The sequence below is a fragment of the Pristis pectinata genome, chromosome 22 (assembly GCF_009764475.1).
Source record: "Pristis pectinata isolate sPriPec2 chromosome 22, sPriPec2.1.pri, whole genome shotgun sequence".
Classification (NCBI taxonomy): domain Eukaryota; kingdom Metazoa; phylum Chordata; class Chondrichthyes; order Rhinopristiformes; family Pristidae; genus Pristis; species Pristis pectinata.
In genome coordinates this window covers 34,241,084-34,264,022 of record NC_067426.1, presented here as the reverse complement: position 1 = coordinate 34,264,022, position 22,939 = coordinate 34,241,084, and the positions used below count along the sequence as shown (strand labels likewise).

The 22,939-nt window shown below is 49.8% G+C and overlaps 1 protein-coding gene across 2 annotated transcripts in view; it reads right to left on the bottom strand.

Moving 5' to 3' along the window:
• Nucleotides 1–4,124: 4,124 nt before the first annotated feature.
• col9a2 (procollagen, type IX, alpha 2) overlaps nucleotides 4,125–22,939 on the bottom strand; it is a 90,507-nt gene continuing 71,692 nt past the window's right edge. For both annotated transcript variants that reach the window (XM_052036278.1, XM_052036279.1), the window contains exons 28-32: nucleotides 22,505–22,651; nucleotides 20,637–20,691; nucleotides 9,526–9,714; nucleotides 9,029–9,106; nucleotides 4,125–6,215 (exon numbers count right to left, since the gene is read on the bottom strand). In XM_052036278.1, the coding sequence (XP_051892238.1) occupies nucleotides 6,022–6,215; nucleotides 9,029–9,106; nucleotides 9,526–9,714; nucleotides 20,637–20,691; nucleotides 22,505–22,651 (663 nt within the window). In that variant the 3' untranslated portion in view covers nucleotides 4,125–6,021. The remainder of the gene's footprint in view (nucleotides 6,216–9,028; nucleotides 9,107–9,525; nucleotides 9,715–20,636; nucleotides 20,692–22,504; nucleotides 22,652–22,939) is intronic.

The following is a 22,939-nucleotide window of genomic DNA, read 5'->3' as shown; positions in this document are numbered from 1 at the left end:
GGAGAGGGGGGGAGGGGGAGGGGGAGGGGGGGGAGAGGGGGGGAGGGGGGAGAGGGGAGGAGGGGGAGAGGGGAGGGGGAGGGGGAAGGGGAGGAGGGGGGAGGGGGGGAGAGGGGAGGGGGAGGGGGGGAGAGGGGAGGGGGAGGGGGAGGGGGGGAGAGGGGGGGGGAGAGGGGGGGGGGAGAGGGGAGGGGGAGGGGGGGAGAGGGGGGAGAGGGGAGGGGGAGGGGGGGAGAGGGGAGGGGAGGGGAGGGGGGGAGAGGGGAGGGGAGGGAGAGGAGAGGGGAGGGAGGGGAGGGAGAGGGGAGGGAGAGGGAGGGGAGGGGGGGAGGAGAGTGGGGAGGGGAGGAGGGGTAGAGGGAGGGGGAGGAGGAGGAGGAGGAGGGGAGAGGGAGGGGGAGGGGGGGGAGAGGGGAGGGGGGGAGAGGGGGGGGAGAGGGAGGGGGAGGGGAGAGGGGAGGGGGGGAGAGGGGGAGGAGAGGGGAGGGGGGGAGAGGGGGGGGAGAGGGGAGGGGGGGAGAGGGGAGGGGGGGAGGGGGGGGAGAGGGGAGGGGGGGAGGGGGGGGAGAGGGGAGTGGGGGAGGGGGGAGAGGGGAGGGGGGGAGGGGGGGAGAGGGGAGGGGGGAGGGGGGGAGAGGGGAGGGGGGAGGGGGGGGAGAGAGGGGAGGGGGGAGAGGGGGGGGAGGGTGGGAGAGGGAGGAGAGTGGGGAGGGGAGGAGGGGTAGAGGGAGGGGGAGGAGGAGGAGGAGGAGGGGAGAGGGAGGGGGGAGGGAGAGTAGAGGGAGGAGGAGGAGGGGAGGATGAGAGGAGGGGAGGGGGAGGATGAGAGGAGGGGGAGGGGGGAGGAGGAGGAGGGAGGGAGGGGGAGGAGGAGAGGAGGGAGCGAGGGGGAGGAGGAGAGGAGGGAGGGGGAGGAGGAGAGGAGGGAGCGAGGGGGAGGAGGAGAGGAGGGAGGGGGAGGAGGAGGGGAGGGGGAGGAGGAGAGGAGGGAGGGAGGGGGAGGAGGAGGGGAGGGAGGGGGGAGAGGGACGGGGGAGGAGGGAGGAAGGTGAGGCTGGGGAGGATTGAGGCGCTGAGGAACCCAGTGGTGACTGATGATGGGGTCTGAGTCAATGGATACTGGGTCAAGAGAGGGGTCAGCATTTTGGCATGTGGTGAGGAGATGGGACGGGGGCTGCGGTGGGCAGTGTCTGGGATGCAGAGCAAAGGAAGGGGAAGGAGGAGATGGTCTGGGATAGAACAGGCAATGGTTTGGGACACACAGGAAAGTGTGCCCAAAAATCTCAGTTTTGAACACACTCAACAACTGAGCTGTGAGAGCACTCTGGCTGATAATTCCAAAGGTCTGCTGCTGAGCGAATTATTCTCACCTCAGTCCTAATTCACAGACCCAGGGCAGGCCTGACACCTGTGGTATGGTCAGGTGGTGCTGACAACATTTTTCGAGACAGTAATCTGTTTAAAATTAAACAGGATATTGACTAGGCATGGCCAATAAATGTCAGTCGTCACCATTTGTTGAAGGCAAATTCTGTCTGATTAATTTGATTGAGTTTTTTTGTGGTATGTGAGGGTTGTTGAAAATGGTTCTGTTAATATTGTGTGCATGGATTTTCCAAAAGCTTTAGGATAAGTAGAATGTGCAAGTGTATATAATGTTGCCATATTTAAAACTCACCATATTGAGGGGTGGTGTGAACATTGAGGTGTTTTCCATACTGGACCAAAGTGTACAATGGTTTACTCACTCAAAACATGCCTCCTTTGAGGTCCTCCACTGCAGCATCACATCACTTTTACCGGGCATCCACACAAACATCACTTTTGCAAATTTACTCAGAGTTTATTCCCCCTTGCTCCACACATGCCCTGCCAGACTGTGTTCAGCAAAACAGGCCATTTGGCCCTTGGTGCCCACTCTACCTTTCAATACAGCCATGCTTCAGCTCAGTCCTAAATCTCTTGCTCTGTATCCTGAGACTGGGACTCTCGTTCTAGACCCGCACCCCACCCCCCCCAACCCACCCCAGATGGGGAAGCAGCATCTGCACGGTCCACCTAGCCCTGTAAAAACTTTGTGTTTCAATTAGATCCCCTTCCATTCTTCTAAACTCAGGTGAATACAAACTTAGTCAACCAAAGATTTCCTTATTCATGTCTCAACATCCTAGGAATCAGTTGCATTCACTCTGCAGTAATATCCTGTCTTAGCTAAGGAGACCAATTCTGAACACACTACTCCAGGTGTAGTTTCACTGAGGCCCTGTGTAACTGCAGCATCCTTTGCCTGTCCTGAAATCCTCTTGCTATGAAGATCAATGTATCACTGGCCTTAACACCTCATTGCATCCACGTGTGCTTTCATTGACTGATGTACAAGAATTCTTTGCACGTCAACATTTTCCAATCTAACATTATTTAAATAATATGCTGCCTTTCTGTCCTGTCAATGAAGTGGATAATTTTATATTTACCAACAGTAAACATTTGAGGGTGCTTCATGTTCTTCCTGTACTCTGGTTTGTTTCTCAATTTTTTTTGCCATTGTTTGATCTGAAGCCTTAATACTTTTGGGGGTTCGGGGTCAATGTTCAAGGCTCCCTGGAGCACAGTTTCCACCAGTCGATCCCCAACTTTCACCACACAGTATACATTGGATCAAACGACTACTCGCCAGCACACTAAGAGGCAACAGTAGGTGGCTATTAAATACTGCAATTGACAACAAACCTCACATTCCAAGAATGAAATTATGTGAACTCGAGACTCTCTTATCTATTGTTTTAAGAAGTTTCCAGTTATTTCTGCCGGTGAATAAGAGAATTAAAGAAGGGGTTCGGCAGTCAACTGCAGTGTAGTCGAGCAGCTTTTACAGAGATTGAAGGGTGGAAGCTATAGTCAACTGAAGCCTCGCACTCACCTCCTCCCTCCAGCTTCAATCTCTTCCACCCGCTGTAAGTATTTGAAGAAGAACTGGGGATGAACAATGACTGGGGCCGACAGGTTTGATTTGATACCTAATGCCTTACTTGAGGAGCAAGCACCCACACTTGCACGGTATGCCGAATGGTCCTCTGTAATTTCTATAACCTGTCGAATTTGTTATGCAGTGAGGTCTAATGAAGGAAGAATGTTACACCCTTCACTACAAGTATAGTCTTATTGCCTAAATACTCTGCCTTCAGAGCCCCATTACTTCCTCCCCCCCCCCCCCCCCCCCCCCCCCCCCCCCCCCCCCCCCCCCCCCCCCCCCCCCCCCCCCCCCCCCCCCCCCCCCCCCCCCCCCCCCCCCCCCCCCCCCCCCCCCCCCCCCCCCCCCCCCCCCCCCCCCCCCCCCCCCCCCCCCCCCCCCCCCCCCCCCCCCCCCCCCCCCCCCCCCCCCCCCCCCCCCCCCCCCCCCCCCCCCCCCCCCCCCCCCCCCCCCCCCCCCCCCCCCCCCCCCCCCCCCCCCCCCCCCCCCCCCCCCCCCCCCCCCCCCCCCCCCCCCCCCCCCCCCCCCCCCCCCCCCCCCCCCCCCCCCCCCCCCCCCCCCCCCCCCCCCCCCCCCCCCCCCCCCCCCCCCCCCCCCCCCCCCCCCCCCCCCCCCCCCCCCCCCCCCCCCCCCCCCCCCCCCCCCCCCCCCCCCCCCCCCCCCCCCCCCCCCCCCACCTCCACCGGCTGCACTTGCTGACCTTGAATTAACCTCTGATTATTTCCTGGGATTCAAAATTAGGTTCTAGTCTTTGAACTGCCCCCTCCACTGGATTAAACTAGATGAGGTCATGGAAGTAGACCAAAGAACCTCAGCAATGGAGCTACGTTTCAGGGATGTCCCAGGGCTAGTGTGAATCCGTTGAAGAGACAATGTTTAAGGTAAAACACAGCAATAATGTGACTCATTTAGAGGCAGTGTTTCCAGGCTAAACTAGGAATTGTTCAGAGAGTTCCCAATGGTATCGTCATTCCCAACCCTAAACAAGAAGCTCCCTCCGCATCCTTTCAAATAAAGACATGTGGGGACATCAGAGAGGGATAAATCACCACTCAGCAGCATCTCTTCAGCTCCGTAGTTTTATGTACACATTTATTGACAGTAAAAGGCATAAAGTTAAAACAAAATAACCAAAGAGAAGTTGAAAGCAAAGTGAGTGTGCAAACTCCAGGTGTAAGTATCCAGCACAAGGCCAAAGTGCAAAGGCCCAGCACGGGGTCCGTGTGTAAGGTCAGAGTGCACGGTCCCAGTGCACAAGTCAAATGCAAGGTGTAGCGCTCAGTCTGAGTACAAAGTCCAAGTGAAAGGAGCCTGTGCCAGGCCAGAGCACAGTGGCCCAGCAAGGATCTGAGCACCAGGCCGGAGTGCAGTGTAGGCATGGGGTCTTCTGCAGGCGACAGAAAAACATTGTCTTTTACAAAATGTCCGTTTTATTGGATGGTGCTCCAGTACAACGAGAGACAAACACATGGTCTTTACAGTCGCACAAGATTTCAAACATAATAAATTAATGATGTTAATGAAGTTAATCAGTAGGTTTTAATTTTGGACGTTAAACAGTGGCTTCAATCATCTTCGTTATTAAGAAGCTTCCAGGTGCCGAATTGTGTGGTGAAATAACCCACTGATTAAAGCCATTACCACAGGGTCCTCATCTTGTTCTTTGCTGTTTGTTTCATGGAACAGTATCTTCTCCTGTACGAATCCTGTAAACTACATCTATGTATTTACACTGAGGACAATGGCAGGAAGATTCACCATAGCCTGCTGCCATTTGCGGGGACCTTCTCTGGATCACTAAGAGTGGGAGGGAAGAGTTTATACAAAGATGCCACAGCAGAAATGGAGACTACAGGATGGCAGGAGTGTTCCTTACAATGCTCAGTGGGACTTCTAACACCCACTCTCTGAAAGATGATGTCTGTTTCATATCTCAGCTCAGTGTCAGCACTGCTCCAATCAAAAGGGAAACCTCAACACTGCTCGGAATGTCCAGCAGGTTGACCAAAACAAAAGGCAAGTTAATCTTCCTTCGACCATCAGAGAGTGAGCCTTTGGCCCAGCAGGTGGTACTCCTGGCTTGGGATTGGAAAGTGCAGGGTTCAAATCTCATTGCTGAGGCCCACCAGAGCTCTGGCTCAATGGGTGTGATCCCAGAGTTTTGGGATGGGTGTGGTAGTGCCAACCCTGTGCCCTCTCACTATATGGGCAATGAAACCACAACAGAGCATGAAGATGCAGCATTGAACTCTGTATCACTTAACTCCACACTGCTAGATAAGAACATCACCAGAGCTGATTCCTTCACCCCAGCTCTCTTGCTGATACTGATTGACCTATTGTGGATGTTGAATTTACAACCCTTGCAGCTTGTTTGCTTTTTCATTTCATCAGAGCTGGCTCACACAGAATTCATGCCGGTATGGGTCACAGCAACCATCGAACTAGCCTCACCCAGACAGGGCCTTGAAATATGTCTGTAGAGATCCGGGTGACAGGTGGTGTAACCCAGTGTGGTGACAGGAGGATGTCAGCAATGGGCTTGATCTCCGCACTTGTCCAGAGCATATAACCAGATGGGTCATCAAGAACACATTTAGTCCAGTAGCTACAATGGAATGGAATTCTATACACAAACACAGACTGCAGCACTTATTAGATTTACACATGGAACCGATGCAAACTCACATCACTATAACATTCCCTAATAGTTTGCCCTATTCATTTTAAAATAATTAAACCCAAATAAAAAGTTAGAAACCAATGTACATCAATCTTTGCTCAAATAAACATACCGATGCAAAACTTTTTTTAAACTCTTTTGACTTTCATTTAATCTGAAAAGCAGTATTTTGTGGTTATTTTTTCATTTCCTTTGTATTTCTTTATAAAACGCACCAAATATTTTAAATCAGTTCAGTCTTCAAGAAACCCCTTCCACTGGGGTTGATTCCTGGCTGTCTCCATTCTCTCTCTCTCTTTTTCTCTCTGCTGTGCACGCGGCACTTGCTGGTCAGTTGTTTGGCCGCGCGCTGGTGGTCAGTAACAGTTCACGGCCCTTTGAAGTCAGGTCCCCCACCTGAGGCCAGGTATGCCGAGGCCCCTAAGCAAGCAGCAGCTTCGCAGAATCCAGGTATACCGGGGGGTCCAGGTAGACCAGGGCGACCAGGTTGTCCGGCCACACCCTGCACGCCCACATCACCAGGTCTACCGTCTATACTCCGTCCTGGCATTCCTGGGGGTCCTGAGGAGATGAAGAGAACATGCACTCACTTTAACGCTTTTCATTAATTATGGATTGACTGCATGGTTCTTGGCTCACAGACCAAGGAAGGTTAATGGGAGATGGGAAAGGAACAAGAGAGACACTCGAAGAGCAGGTACATCTCCATTCTGGGAGCTGGGTTGTGCAGACATACTTCTAAAGTTGTGGAAAACCCTCTCAATCCTCTTCAATAGATTGTTTCAAACAGTTTTTGAGGGTCAAAATAAGCCAAGAAAATGTGTTTGAAGACAAAAGAGGCTCCAGATGCTGGAATCTGGAACAAAAAACACAACACTGGGAGGAACTCAGCGGGTTTTGGGTCAAAACCGGGAGGGAACGGGAGACTGCGGGTATACGGCAGTGTGGAGTGGGGTGGGATAGAAGCTGATAGGTGATAGAACCAGCAGAGGTGAGAGGCAGATGGAGCTGGGTGAGAGAGTGGGAGGGGATGGGAAAGCTGAACAGAGAGAGGAGAAACTTAGGTGGACAGGTGCATGTGTGTGTGTGTGTGGGGGGGGGAGAGCACTGGGGGTGTGGGTTATCTGAAAATGGAACATTCAATGTTCATACCACTGAGAAGATATGTTTAATCTGAATCAAGGAACAACCCTCTTACAACAGTTGTTCAGGAGTTTTGTTAACCTGGTACCTCACATAACGGTTGGGAAACGTTCCCGGGAATGGGAACCTGTGATCCTGTGGAATCAATGCTAGAATTATATGTCTGGACATTATCATTGACAGCTGGGACAGGAACCTGGTGTGACCCCTGCCCTCGCCTGCACCTTGCCAAGACCATGGTGTGACCCCTGCTCTACCCAGCGCTGTGTGAAGAACCAGACTGAGGGCTCATCTCTCCGCTGGTGCCCCTGCTGCGATGGAGTGGTGTGGAGTGAGCCACCTGCTCCATGCACTGACAGGTTGCCCAGACCCGACAGTGGCTTGTGATGGAAGCTGCTGTCTCCTGCTGTCTGTCTCCACAGCTCTCTCCAGCCAGGAGATTTCTCTACAGTAACAAGCGCAGTGGTGATCGCCGGGTTGGTGGCCAGTCCCCAGCAGCGGCAGCACTCGTCGTCCAAGCCGTGCCCCACATCTCAGCGCTGATTCGCTCACCCCGCCTGTCTGACACCAGCCCTCACAGGCAGCCTCTGGACGTTGCCTCAGAGCTGTGTGGTGGTGAGATCACTGTTTTATTACTGTCAGCGGAGAACTGAGCCCTCAGCAGGACCTGCCACAGCACACGGTCTGAACGATGTCTGTTTAAGTGCAGGGGGAAGCACAGTGGAGAGCGTTTGGATTCCAGGATCAAGTCCGCTATTACAAGCCAGTGCTCTGTGGGGTAGCACTCAGAGCACCCCGTGTATTGAAGTCAAATCTCTCTAGGAATAGGCTATTTCATCAACATCCACAAAGACAGAGAAGAACAGCTTCGGGTGGGAATAATATTATTTCCAAGTTCCCCGTCAAGTCATGGCCCATTTTATCTCCGACACATACCTTCACTGTCACTGGATCAATATCGTGGGATTCGCAAACCTAACACCATCCCAGCAAAGACTGGACTGATGCAATAGGTCTCTCCATTAGTGCTGTGATACCTCGTGATGTCCACAAGCCAAGAACCAGTCTGAAGGAGTCATGGTAACTGAGGTGCACAGAGGCTTCCTCTGAATGTTGCCATTTGCCACAGTGAAGAACTGGAAGGAAACTGGGAACTTCCTCAAAGTGCAAAGGTAAGACTACAGCAGGGTGACAAGGTTTACGTCGAAGGCATGTTGTGCACACACTCTGGGGATTTGAAGTTTTCGCGGATTGAAGCTGGCAGTGAGGGAGCTGTGACAGAAATAGTCCCCTGCCACAACAGTTACCAGCACACACTTATGGGTGCACTACAACCTTCAGCATAAGCTGTGGACGCAGCATGTAAATGGGTATCACAAACTAAAACTGAGAAACTTCCCTCTATAATTAAAACCAGGACTTGGCTGTTTAAAAAGTCCGCTGAACCAGCAGTTCAGTAGCACCCAAGGCTGGAGGTTTACCGTGGCGGGTCCACAATAGGAACAGTTGTCAACATGACTCACAGCTCCACCAAAGTGCACCTTCTTGGGTGTTCTACCATTCCTGGTCTCTCCTCCCTTGCCTGAACCAGACTCATTCAACAGGTTGGATAGTTTCATGTACTAAAGAATATCACTAAACAAGTGAAAAATAATAGGGAGTCATTTATAGAATGACATCAATATAATTTTAAAAATGCACATGAACAACACTAAATAATCAGCAAGGCTGAGTAACAACTTGGGGAGATCCAAATGTGCAGACTCAGCAAGGGCATCGGTGTGAAACGCGACAGAGCTACAGGACAGTTCCCTCCAACATGTGGAACCCTGGGGTCAGTCCCGGCAGGGTAGGGCCCTGTGGGGTCAGTCACTGCCAGGGTGGGTGACTGTGGGGCCAGAGCCTGGCAGGGTACACACCCTGGAGTCAACCTGTAGCAGGGTGGGGCTCCCAGCTACCCTGCTTTCTGTAGCTGAGGTGATGAGCACAGGAAATAGTTTTCTACACGCACTGCTGGGAGGATGTGAAATTCAGTTCCCAGTAGAAGGGACTGAGTGTGAAGGGACTGAGTGTGAATGGACAGCAAACAGCAGGGACTCTAAAAACAATGAACTAAGGGAAGGTTTCCCTACCAACAGTCTCACGCCACACATGGACAACACAAACCGAAACAAAGCCGACAGATTCTGCAACCACCTTCCCCCCCCCCCCCCCCCCCGCCCCCACTTTACCTGTAATTCCAGGTGGGCCTGGTAGGCCAGGATGTCCACGTCCCGTCTCACCTCGATCACCTTTCTCCCCTCGCTTGCCTTAAGGTAACAAGCAAAAGATTCTGTGTTATTGACAGGGATTGGATGAACAAAGTCAATAAGCGAGTCAAATGCATCTCATAATTCATCAGGGATCAATCACTCTGCTTTGTAATCTATCAGGATCAGTCACTGGCCTTCGTTATCAATGGAGAGTCAATCATTGGGCTTTGTAATGGGGGATAGGTCATGGCGATCAGTCACTGGGCATCTTATTCAATGGAGAGTCAATCATTAATCTTAATCAATGTTGTGTCCGTCATTGGGGTTTATTATCAATGGAGGATCCATCACTGGGTTTGTTAATCAATGGAGGATCAATCACTAATCTTAATCAACGGGATATCAGTCACTGGGCCTCATCATTGATTGGAACATCATAATTACAACCCGTGTATGGGAGCAGGTTGACACCTTACCCTTTGGTCCTGTGTTTCCAATCTGGCCGTGGACGCCTGGCAGACCAGGCAGACCGCGAGGTCCTGGAACACCGTGGTCTCCTTGTTCACCAGCAGCGCCCACTGTTCCGGGGGGTCCGGGTGGTCCTGTCATCCCTGCTCCACCCAACACCTGTCTCTTGGCACTGACTGCTGCTGCTGCTAACTGCTCTGTAACAGAAACAGGTAAAGGGATACAGCATGAGGAGTTCAGGTAGTCAGCAAGCAACAATGGCTGACCCAACCATTGCCCACCACAGCCTCATGAAATGGGAGAAGGGTAACACATCAGGTGGTAAGGCCAATACTTTCTTATTATTCAGTGTCACTTAGTTACACAAATAACACTCAGTTTCAAATCCACTCATATTCAATTGTACACAAATTATTACTCAAATACCCTGATATCTATATAAGCATGCAGTTATATATGTGAACTAATATACATTGACACTAATACTCAATGATGCACAATTCTCAGGTACACAAGTAACCAAGTGATATGTACTGCAATCCTCAATGACCCATACATAAATATTCAGTGGCACATTAACAATCAGTTACGGGTTGATGTGCACGTAATATTTTGTGACATATCATATATTAACCTACACATAGAACATAGAACAATTACAGCACAATTCAGGCCCTTCGGCCCACAAAGCTGTGCCGAACATGTCCCTACCCTAGAAATTACTAGGCTTACCCATAGCCCTCTATTTTTGTCAGCTCCATATACCGATCTAACAGTCTCTTGAAAGACCCTATCGTATCTGCCTCCACCACCGTTGCCGGCAGCCCATTCCACACACTCACCACTCTCTGAGTAAAAAACTTACCCCTGACATCTCCTCTATATCTACTCCCCAGCACCTTAAACCTATGTCCTCTTGTGGCCACCATTTCAGCCCTGGGGAAAAGCCTCTGACTATCTACCCTATCAATACCTCTCATCATCTTACACACCTCTATCAGGTCCCCCCCCATCCTCCGTCTCTCCAAGGAGAAAAGGCCGAGTTCCCTCAACCTGCTTTCGTAAGGCATGCTCCGCATTCCAGGCAGCATCCTTGTAAATCTCCTCTACACCCTCTCTATGGCTTCCACATCTTTCCTGCAGTGAGGTGACCAGAACTGAGCACAATACTCCAAGTGGGGTCTGACCAGGGACCTATATTGCTGCAACAATACCTCACGGCTCCTAAATTCAATTCCCCAATTGATGAAGGACAATACACCATATGCCTTCTTAACCACAGTGTCAACCTGTGCAGCTGCTTTGAGTGTCCTATGGACTCGGACCCCAAGATCCCTCTGATCCTCCACACTGCCAAGAGTTCAGTTATACAAGTTCATGAATATATGTCATATTCACTAATTCATTTTTGAATGATTAAAGTTTACATGTGCATCAGGACTTGTGATACATTGGCCGGTATCTCATTGGCCAATACTCTGTTGCACACAGGATCATAGATTGAACACAGCATGGGAAGAGGCCTTTCATTCCATTCAGTGTATAGAACATAGGACACTACAGCACAGTACAGGCCCTTCTGCCCACGATGTTGTGCTGACATTTTTCCTGCTCTAAGATCTATCTAACCCTTCCCTCCCACATAGCCCTTCATTTCTCTATCATTCATGTGTCTATCTAAGAGTCCCTTAAACATCCCCAATGCATTTGTCCCCACAACCTCTGCCGGCAGTGCGTTCCACACACCCACCACTCTCTGTGTAAAAACTTACCCCTGACATCCCCCTTATACCTTCCTCCAATCACCTTAAAATTATGCCCCCTCGTGTTAGCCATTGTCGCCCTGGGAAAGAGCTATGCCGCCCTTTTGTAGAAGCAATCTAGTTCGTCCCATTTCCTGATAGCTGCAGGAAAAGCACTTTCCAACTTAGGCAACTTAAGAGTCTCTTGGCGACTGAATCAGAATTAGATTGGTTATCACCGACTTATGTGACTTGAAATGTGTTGTTTTGCGGCAGCAGTACAGTGCAAAGGCATAACAGTTACAATAAAGTATAAATATAAATAAATAATGCAAAAAAGGAATAGGAATATTTATTTATTCTGGAAGGAAATCAGCTGTAGAGGTTTGCTGGGTTTGATTTTGGACGGTGTTAGAGTTGGAGAGGCCCTGAGTGTTCTGGTCTTGGTACACTTACTTTAGGAGGAGAGCTCTCAGCAAGAGGCATTATTCACAAAGAGTACTGTTCATACCCTGACCAAGGGACAATGCTTGGTGAAAATATGCTTCAAGGGAAAGACGGTCACAGAGATTTTCCAGAGGCCACCCCACATCTGTAGAGCTGGGCCTGACCCACCTTGGTAGAGGCAGCAAAGATCACTGTCACTGTGAATTTCTGTGCCCCCACCATTTTCAACAGGTGCTGACAATATTAGTAATGCCAACACCTTGCTGCACCCTCCTGCATTGGGGAACTAATGAAGATTCCCAACAAGGTGAGTCAAATTGGTTTCTTGCCTTGAAGCGAGTTTTTTTTTATTACAAAATAAACTTTATTCATCATAAAACACAAACTATATACAAGAATAAAACAGTGCAAACTTTTATATTCGTGTATGGATTAGTCATGAGTGTTACCTCTTTTTTTTAAACTCACAACACCGATGACACTCATGTGGCTGCCTGCGGTGTAACCTCTATCCCATCTTTAGAACACTTAAGGGCCTTCCTCGCCTGACCCCACCCCTCCCTCTCCAGTGGCAGAAGAACCCTAAACTGTAGTCCTTCCCCACCGAACCCTTGCATTGGCTGCACCCGGCTTCAGTGCATCCCTCAGCATGTACTCCTGCAGCCTGGAATGTGCTAGTCAGCAGCATTCCCCTACAGACATCTCACAGTGCTGGGAGACCAACAATTTTCAGGCTGACCAAAGGGCGTCTTTCACTGAGTTGATGACCTTCCAGCAGCAGTTGATATCCGTCTCCGTGTGTGTCCCCGGGAACAGCCTGTAGATCAGAGAATCCTCTGTTACGCAGCTGCTGGGGATGAACCGTGACAAGGACCCTTGCATCTTTCGCCACACCCTCCTCGCAAACCCACAGCCCGCAAAGAGGTGGGCGACCATCTCCTCCCCAGCGCAGTCCTCCCGGGGGCAGCGCGCGCTGGTACTGAGGTGGGCAACTGTCTCGGCCCAGAGAAACTGTAGGCAGAGCAACCATGAGGAGTCCAGAGAACCGTGACCCTCTCAGTGACACAAGGGGTCATCACCTGCCCTGCACCACCTTGAGGTCACTGTGGCAGAATCCCAGCGAGGGATATCATCCTCAAAATTAATGATGATGAACACCCGATATTGCAAGGACGGTCATGACCCACCCCACACGCACCTCCCAGCCACACAGCCTGCTGATTTGAAAATATTTCACCATCCTCATTGGGTCAAAGTCCTGGACCTCCCTGTCCAACACACGTGTGGAATACTCTCACCATCGAGACCACTGGACCAAAGAATCTGGTCACCAGCGCCTTTAAAGTCATAGAGTCAGAGTCGTACACCACAGGAACGGGCCCTTTGATCCACCACATCCATGCTGACCGTTGTACCTTTCTAGACCAGTCCCATCTACCTGCATTTAATCTGTAACTTTCCACGCCTCGGCGACTCAAGTGCTCATCTAAAGAGAGTACCTGCCTGCACTGCCTCCTCAGGCAACACGTTTCAGATTCCGACCACTCTCTGTGTGGACAATTCCCCCTCTCAGTTTTGTATTCCTCCATCAGGTCACCCTCGGCTTCCTCTGCTACGAGGAAAACAAACCCAGCCTTGGAACTGAAATGGTCCAATCCAGGCAATGTCCTGGTGAAGCTGCTCTGTACCCTCTCCAGCCCAATCGCATCCTTCCAAAGGCAATCAGAACTGTACCCCTTCCCAAGCACAGACAGGGTAGTCCCTCAAGGCTGGCCGTGCCAGCAACGCCCGTTTCTCCTGAAGGATCAAAACTGAAGTACAACAGTTCCTCCATTCAACCCCAGTTCCCTTCCGGTCCTCTGGTGTTGCTGATCATCTCCGTGGCCACTTGAGCACAACTAACGAGAGAAAACCAAACCAAATCAAACTACATTCACTGATGACATCAACTGCGTGACCATGAACTGATCACTGCCGTGTATTCCCCAAGTGCCTGCCTCTCTGCCGTTGCAAGTACTGGCTGCCTGGTCAAGGTTTGTCTTTGCATGGCACCACCTCGCCACAAACAGCAGCAGAACTCCAGGCAGTCTGGGTGACAGCCAGTAACCGGGGCACTGTTGGAAGGGTGGTGGTGAAGTCAGGAATACTCTCGACCTGAGTGGTGACAGCCAATTTGAGGTCCATGGAGTCAGTGTGACTCCCTGTGGCTGCACCTCAGTAATCCAATCAATCTGCTAGAGGAGAGATCACTGAAGTGGTGACACACCCTTAAAAGCCCTTTAGATTACTGACTCCCAGGGCCATGAAGTCCACAGTCCGAACTTTCAGTGTTTGGACTGCAGTGGAAGGGTTGATATTGATCATCAGATGCTGCTTGTGTTGCAATGAGTTGTCACCCCCTCTGTGCCAGAGAGGGTAGTCTCCAGCCCTGGGCGTGACTGTTGAACACACTTCAGCAACACCACACACTAAACATCCATGTCACACACTAAGACCGCTCACTGAATCATCTACATGAACTGGGAGGGTATCCTGCAATGAGGATATTGTGACTCTGCACCAGGATATAGAGTTCAGTCTGTGGGTGAAAACTTGGCAAACGGAGTTTAATGGCGGGAAGTGTCAGGGCATGGGCTTTGGTAAGAAGAATCAAAAGGCAGAGTATTATATAAATGGAGAGAGACTGCAAATGAGCAACATACAGAGAGATCTGGGTGTTTTTGCGCATGAACACAAAAAAATTAGCAGGCAGATGCAGCAAGCAGTAAAAAAGGCAAATAACGTATTAGCCTTTGTTGCAAGAGGTTTGGAGCTTAGAAATAGGGGAGTTTTCTTAAGAGTTATACAGAGTACTGGCAAGGCAACTTCTGGGGTACTGTGCACACTCTGGTGCCCTTACTTAAGAAACGATGTGCTAGTGTTGGATCCACAAAAGATTCACGAGGCTAATTCCCAACATGAGCGGCTAAAAAAAAGTTGATCCATACTCTTTGGAGTTTAGAAGAATAAGGGGTGTTCTTATTGAAACATACGAGATCCAAATGGGGCATGGCGGGACAGATGTTGAGATGTTTCCACTGGTGGGAGAGACCTGAATGAGGGGACATAGTTACAAGACCAGTCATTTAAAGGTGAATCAGAATCAGGTTTATTATCAATGACAAATGCCGTGAAATGTGTTGTTTTGTGCAGCAGAGGTGCAGAGGAACTTCTTTTCGCCGAGAATTGTGAACCTCTGGAATTCCCTTCCCTGAAGGGTTGTGGAGATGAGATCGCTGGAGGTATTTAACGAGGAGGTAGCTGGATTTTTGAAAGATCAGGTAATTCAGGGGGGCAACTGACACAGAGGAGGAGATGAGGCCTGGGACAGATCAGCCATGATCATATTGAATGGAGGGGCAGGCTAGAGGGGCAGAGTGGCCTACTCTGGCTCCTGTTTTCTTACAATGTTGTGTAAACCTCAAGAGAGAAATTAGAGTGTCCATTGTCTACTTTACCAGGAATTAAGTGGGGTCACAGAGTCATCAAAATCACCGCAATGAAGAAAGTAAAGGCACTAAAGAGCAGAGGAACGAACCAGGTGAGGACTTCACAGTTGACGTGGCTACAACCATCCAAACATAACCAGACCATGCTGGAAATACTCAGCAGGTCAGGCTGGACCTGTGGAAGGTGAAACAGAGGGAAAGTTGCAGGTCAATCTGAGACATTAACTCTGTTTCTCTCTTACAGCTGCTGCCTTACCCACTGAGTGTTTCCAGCATTTTCTGGTTTCATTTCAGATTCTGTTCCTTTTGCTGTTACTTTCTATTTCAGAAAAGTGAGAGAGCAAAACCAGAAAATCACACAACAGTAAATCTGTTGTCAAGAAATTAGTTTATAAACCAGGATAAAGCTTTGAAAGCCCTGAGGTTTTCTCAGCTGATCGTGGAGACTGCTGGACTTGTAAAGGGTAGTCTTCCCCAGTGAGGACAAACCCGATTTAATTTTTTTGGACCAATGACAGGGGAATGTTATTTACATGGACTGTTATTTACATGTTATTTACATGCTCTATGTTATTTACATGGACTTCCGGCAGACACTAGTTGAGGCTCCTCACAAGAAGTTATCAGCTACATCAGAAGATGTGTTATTGACTGGGCTGGTAGAGTGAGATGAAGCAGAGAGTGGTGATAAAGGGCAGATCTCCTACAGTAATTGTCTGGACGAGACCAGTTGTGACTCACAAGGGTGAATGTTGGGGCCACTAATAGTTATTCCATTAATGCCTCGTACGTCAGGATAGAAAACCACACCTCCGACTTTGCTGATGGCAAATAATACAGACAGCATTGTTGGAAATGTAGATCCAAGTATTAAATCAGAAGGAGGTATTAACTGAATGGGCAAAGCTGCAGCAAATGGCACTCAGTGAAGGTAAGTGTGAACTCATTCACCACAGGCCTAAGAAGGACAGAACAGTGTACTTTCTAACTAGTGCTATGGTGTTACAAGCAGAGGAACTGCAAACAGATTATTATCCAAATAGATCATTAAACCATCATGGACTGGTAAATAAAATGACTAAAAGCTGACTGAATGCTAGCTCCAGGACTGCAGTACAAGAAAATATCGGTACTGAACAACGACACAAGCTGTGGTCAGAGAACACCTGGACCAGTGTGAGGAGTTCTGGGCACGTCAGAAGGGGAGGACTGGGCATGGAGGGAGCTGTCTTAGTCCCAGGATCCTGGTATATCAGCCACAGAGGGAGACTGGGCAGTCCCAGATGTCTACAGAAGATTATACGAGTTAGGATTCTATTCACCATTAAGATTAAGCAGTGATTTATTTGACGTTTTCAGACTATCACGGAGAATGAATGGGGTAGATAAGGAGAAGGAATTTTCACTCCTTGGAGTCAAGGGTTTGGGAACATCATTTAAAAATTAGAGCTGGGTCTTTCAGGGATAACGTCAGAAAGCTCCCACACTGAGGCACAGAGGGCACTACAACACAGTGCTGCAGAAGTGAGGACACTTTTCACCCCAGTGCAGGAAACGCCCCAGAGTAGGAAACATCCCAGTGCAGGAAACGCCCCAGTGCAGGAAACGCCCCAGTGTAGGAAACATCCCATCATTGAGGCACAGAGGGCTTTACAACTCACTGCTGCAATCAGCAATTGATACTGGATAGATTGATCATTTTAAACCTGAGATTTGTAGAGAATTTTTGTGAAGGTATTAAGGAGTAGAAGTTAAAGGTGTGTGTATAGACTGAGGTCACAAATAAGGGATTTGTCATCAGAGGACAGACTGGCCATGTTGGGGGCTAAATGGCATGCTCCTGTACCCAGGTTCTGAGAGTAAAACTTAGTCACGTACACCACTCCACCTCCACTGGAAATACAGACACTATACTCAATGACACCGATACTGAGCTACATCTGAAACCAGGACCAACATTTAAAGAAAGGCTAATATCTGGTAAAGCATGCACCAAAGCACAGCAATGTGTGCGCTGCTGAGGTAACGAGCAGTAATATACAGTAAATAAAGCTCACTGATACTCAGCAACATACCTTAGAGGGTCATAGAGCAATACACCATGGGTAAGGCCCTTCGGCCCAACCAGTCCATGCCGACCACGGTGCCCACTCACCTCGTCCCAATTTCCTGTGATCGGCCCACATCCCTCTAACCTCCACCCCTCCATGTACCTATCCAAGTGCTTCTTAAATGATACTATTGTACCTGCCTCACCCACTTCCTCTGGCAGCTCGTTCCATATATTCATTAACATACCTTAACATACTTGGCGATGCCTACTGAAACACTCAGCGATGCAAGAATATTCGAGCTGTATGTGTAATAGATCTCGGTGACACATTCACTGATACAGAGTGACACATGCGCAAATACTCAGTTACAAAGTTACGCTAATATTCTGAGCCAGATTCAGAAATAATCAGTGACACGCGTACACCATTGGTTAGTTACACACTAATGCTCATTGAGATGCAGAGTAATACTCAGTGATACATTCTCACTAATAGATAGAAACATACACAATATCCAATGGCACGCACTAGGGGGCAATTATGGTAACAACAAATTATACAAACACTAATACTCAGTAGTAAATATACTTAGTTGCTTACGCACAGAAATATGGCTAATGTACAGTGAGTAATAATACCCAGTGATACACACTTTAATACAGGCATATCATCCATAATAGTTACATCTTCACTAATACTTAACATTCGCTAATACTTTGCCACATACTAACACCATTATACAGTGACGTGTGATACTATGTTCAGGCACGGAGAGCTCAGCTCTGCACACACACATTATAACACACATTAATCTCAGTCACACATGACTAAAGATCAGCAATCGGTCAATTAATAAAAACGAACTACTGGAGGAACTCAGCTGGGTCGGCCTGCCTGCCCGCCTTCCGCGCTTACGTGCGCGCGCGGGTGTCTTTGGAACGGGAGCACGCGGTCTCCGTGGGCGGCCTGGCCGAGTTCCGCGCTCGGTGGGCCCCTCAGGGGATCGCGTGTGTCGTGGACGACACCAATACGATTTTGATATGAAGTGTTGAGTGTTGCGGTAGCGGGCGTAGTGATATATGTGTGTTTTCGCGGGTGTTAGTTTATGGTGATCTCTGACGTTCTGTAGTTGTCTGGCTGATCCTTTCTGTATTGGATGTATATATTTGATATTTGTAGTCTTCCATAGTGCTTTCAGCTAATAAATGTTTTATACAAAAAAAAGGAACTCAGCGGGTCAGACAGCAATGCGGAGGCAGAGGTAGTCGACGTTTCCGATCGGGACCCTGCACCAGGGCTGAGAGATGAGAGGGGAGGTCACCAGTATGAAGAGATGAGAGAGGAGGGGGAGGAAACCTGGGTGGATCAGGAGAGAGAGAGAGGAACATTGGGGTACGGATTACCCGAAACTAGAAAATCCAACGTTCATACCACTGGGTTGTTGACCACCCAGGTAGAACATGCAGTTCTGTCCTTCTAGCTTGCATCGGGCCTCACCCTGGCAGTGGAGCGGGCTGATGACAGACAGGTCAGTGTGGGAACGGGGAAGGGAATTATAATTTCCAGCAACTGGGAACTCCAGACGGCCACAGAAGACAGAGTGCAGGTGCTCTGCAAAGCAGTCGCCCGGTCTGCTCTTGGTCTCGCCGACGTAGAGGAGGCCACATCGGGAACACATGCAGTAGGCGAGGTTGGACGAGGGGCAGGTGAATCTCTGCCTCACCTGGAAGGACTGTTTAGGGCCCTGGATGGTGGTGAAGGAGGAGGTGCAGGAACAGGTGTTCCACCTCCTACGGTTACAGGGGAGAGTGCCTGGGGACGGGGAAGGATGGGTGGGGAGGGATGAGCAAACCAGGGAGTCATGGAGAGAGTGGTCCCCGTGGAAAATATAAAGGGAGGAGAGGGGAAGGTGTGACTGGTGGAGGGATCACATTGTAGCTGGCAGAAAAGTGTGAAAGAATGATGTGCTGGTGAAAGGTAAGGACCGAGGGAACTCTGTTGCTGTTCTGTCTGGGAGGTAAGAGAAAAAGTGCAGAAAATGGAGGAGGTGCCGGCAAGGGCTCCAACAACCACAGCAGAAGGGAAGCCACATTCCCTGAAAAAGGAGGACATTCCAGATGTCCTGGAATGGAAAGCCTCATCTTGAGAACAGATGTGGTGGAGGCAGAGAAACTTGGAGAAGAGGACAGCGTCCTTACAGGGGGCAGAGTGGGAGGAGGTGCAGTCGAGGCAGTTGTGGGAGTCAGTGGGTTCATTGTAAAACATCAGTGGATAGCTTGCTCCAGATTCCAGCACCTGAAGTCTCTTGTGTCTCCACAGGTAGATTAACACAGGGCTATGCCTGCATGTGATTACACGGATATTCACTGATACTGAAACAGGCCATTCAGCCCAACCATTTCCTGCCAGCATTTATGTTCAACTCAAGCCTCCCCTCAGTTTAGTCATCTCCCTGTTTAGCAGAAACATCTGTCCCCGCTCTCTCATGCACCTTACCTGTAGCCTCTCTTCAATGCATGTGCTGCAAACTCCTCTTACCTGTAGCCTCCTCTTACCTGTAGCCTCTCTTCAATGCATGTGCTGCAAACTCCTCTTACCTGTAGCCTCCTCTTACCTGTAGCCTCTCTTCAACGCATGTGCTGCAAGCTCCAGTCACTCTCTGCGGAACTGATTCCCACGTTCTCACCACTCTCGGGAAAAGAAGCTTCTTCTAACCTCCCTGACTGGTTCCTTAGTGACGGTCTCCTCCTGATGGCTTTTCCCAGAACTGGGAACAATTTCTCTGCGGCTGCTTTATCAAACTTTCTATCATTCTACGCTCCATCACCCCCTCCAGCACCAGTCTTCTCTTTCAAGAGGAAAGATACCCAACCTGTTCACACGTCACCTCCTACCACTTTTGTAAATCTTTTTCCAGTGACTCTATTTCCCTTTTAATATGGTGGCCAGCCTTCTGCACAGTATTCCCAGTACGGTCCAAGCAAGGGTTAATGCAAGACAAGTACAACTTCACACTTAAATGTTCTCTAGAAACAAACTATAGTGTCCGATCCTCCCCAGACCTGCTGTTCCCTGCACGGAGTTTTTCCCTTCTGTTCGTCCTTGGCCTCTCACTGCAAGTCCATTTATTCTTTTTTTCAGAATACATGTTTCCTGTTGAACATGTTCTTCATAACTGTTTCCCAATACTGGTGTCTACTTGTTCCTGTTCTCAGACCCTCAAAATCAGTGTTCCCTCATTTTACTCTCCTAAAACACTTGGGTGGTTCCCAATTACGACCTTGTAAAGTGTACTGTTTTATGGCCAAGATGGTTCCTTCATGACATACAGACCAATACTCAGTGAGACTCGGTGTTAATACATGGCACTGCTCGGTAATGCACTGACCTTGCATCATTTTCAAGCACACCTCAACAATATGCTGATCTCCTGCATCTCGCCCCTGTCAAAGGAAATGGAAGCAGGTCAGGTTGGAGCCTTGCTCATCCTGAAAAGATCACACAGATTCTGACCCACCCCGTCCGTACAGTCAGTGTTAGAGACAAACATGTTCCATAATCGACTGTTCCCTGTGACATATAATTAAGATATAAGTTTTACATACTTTTATTCTCTAAGGGGTGTGCGTGCCATTGTCAGGACCAGAAAACATTGCCCATCCTAAATTGCCCTTGAGAAGGTGGGTGGGTGTGAGCTGCCTCCTTGAACCCCTTCAGTCCTTCTGGTGAAGTCCTTCTGAAGTTCTCCTTCAGCGTTGTGGAGGAGGGAGTTCAAGGAATCAAACCTACCAATGACATCGAGTTAGCGATCGGGATGGTGGGTGACTTGGGGGAGAGAGTTGGGGACGTCGGAGGCAGTGCTGTTATCGTGCCTCTGATGACAGAGACCTTGCAGCCACGTGTCTTGTGGGTGGCCCACGCTGTAGCCATGGGGTAGCAGGGAAGGGAATGGATGCTTTGAATGAGCAGGCAGCTCGGTCCCACATACTGCTGAGAGTCCTGGAGCTGTACTCATCCAAGTGTTGAGATTTCCACACTCTCCTGACTTGTGCTTTGTAGATGATGGAAAAACTCTGGGCATCGGGAGCTGAGTCACTCATGGCAGGATACCCAGCCTCTGACCTGCTCTTGTAGCCCTGGTATTTAGGTGGTTGGCCCAGCTGATAAGGACCTCTCACCCACAGATGGCGTTGACAGGGGATTCAGCAACAATATTGCTGTTGAATGTCGAGGGGATGTGGTAACACAAAACAAAAAAACTGCAGATGCTGCAAATCTAAAATTAAATGGAAAATGCAGTAAATACTCTGCAGGCCAGGCAGCATCCATGGAGGAAGAAACAGACTTAATGTTTTGGGTCAATGACATCAGAATGGGTGAATATTCATCAAATCACACTGAAATGTTAACTCTGTTTTTCTATCCACTGATGCTCCTTTCCCCAACAATTTTATGGCAGTAATTTTTTTCTCGTAGAGCTACTTCATGCACATGACTGTCTGAGTACTTCCAGCCGTTTCTGCTTTGAGTACGAGAAGGTTTCTTATCAGTTTGGGTTTGGGAGTGAGACACTAATGACAACAGGCTGCAGGAGGCACTGCCGTCACAGATCAGAGAATACGCTCAGCACTGCCACTATCTGGCTGTTTCTATCCATGCAGCTACACACCACAATTCAGGAACAGGGATCCTGCAGTTCTTGGGATGCAGAGCAAAATCCTTCTCTAAAAGTTCATAGAGTTGATGCAGAAAGTAGACCATCTGCTTTCATAGTTCAGAGGCAATAGGGGGCTAAGCTAGTGGATGATCCAAAGGAAATAATAGTTTTTCTCTCAGCTCTGACACAACTTGAACAACTCGTGGTCACTCCAGTTAACACAACGGGCCTGAGCTGCACCAAACACCAGAGATAGAGTGTAAGGGTTCCAACACATGATTCAATCAAATACACCCTGGCCTGACACAGCCCGAGTTTATCCTGTGTCAAGTGTCTGTGGCCTGGGCGGTGTCAGTCAGTGCCTCAGTGCGCTCACCTTACAGAGGAGAAAGTGTAAGCAAGTGCAAATTTCCTTCTGTGAAGGTCCACAGGGGTCCGTGTGAATTAAACGGCGTGGGAGTTCTGTGCAACATCGGCGCACTCAGCACCCTGTCCCTCGGGGAACAGTCAGGGAGGACAGACACGAGGGGCTGTGTGGTGGGTTCTGTGCCTGTTCCCTGCCCATCCCTCCTCTCCATCCAGACTGCAGCAATACTTACAGGGGGTCCCTGGCGCCCGATTGTTCCCGGTATTCCGCGTTCTCCGTTGGGACCCCGGGGCCCGGACAGTCCGGCCGCACCCTCAGCTCCGGGCTCCCCCGGGTTACCGGGAGCGCCTTGATAGCCTGGTTCCCCTGGTACACCTTGCTGGAGGGACAGGAAGGAGGGTGAGTTCGAGTGGTGTCAATGGCATTCCTATTGTACCCCCTCACCCCACCCAGGCTCCCTTCACCTCACCCATCATGTACCACCACCCCCCGAACTTCTCTTGGCTTCCCACATCCACCCTCCCCCGATACAGCCCCCACCTCCCACTCCCCTCAGCCCATCCCACCTCACTCCCTGCAGCACCCCCACTACCCCACACAGCTCCGACACCCACCCTCCACTGAACCTCACCTGATTCCCCAATGTAACTGCACTGTGTAATGAATT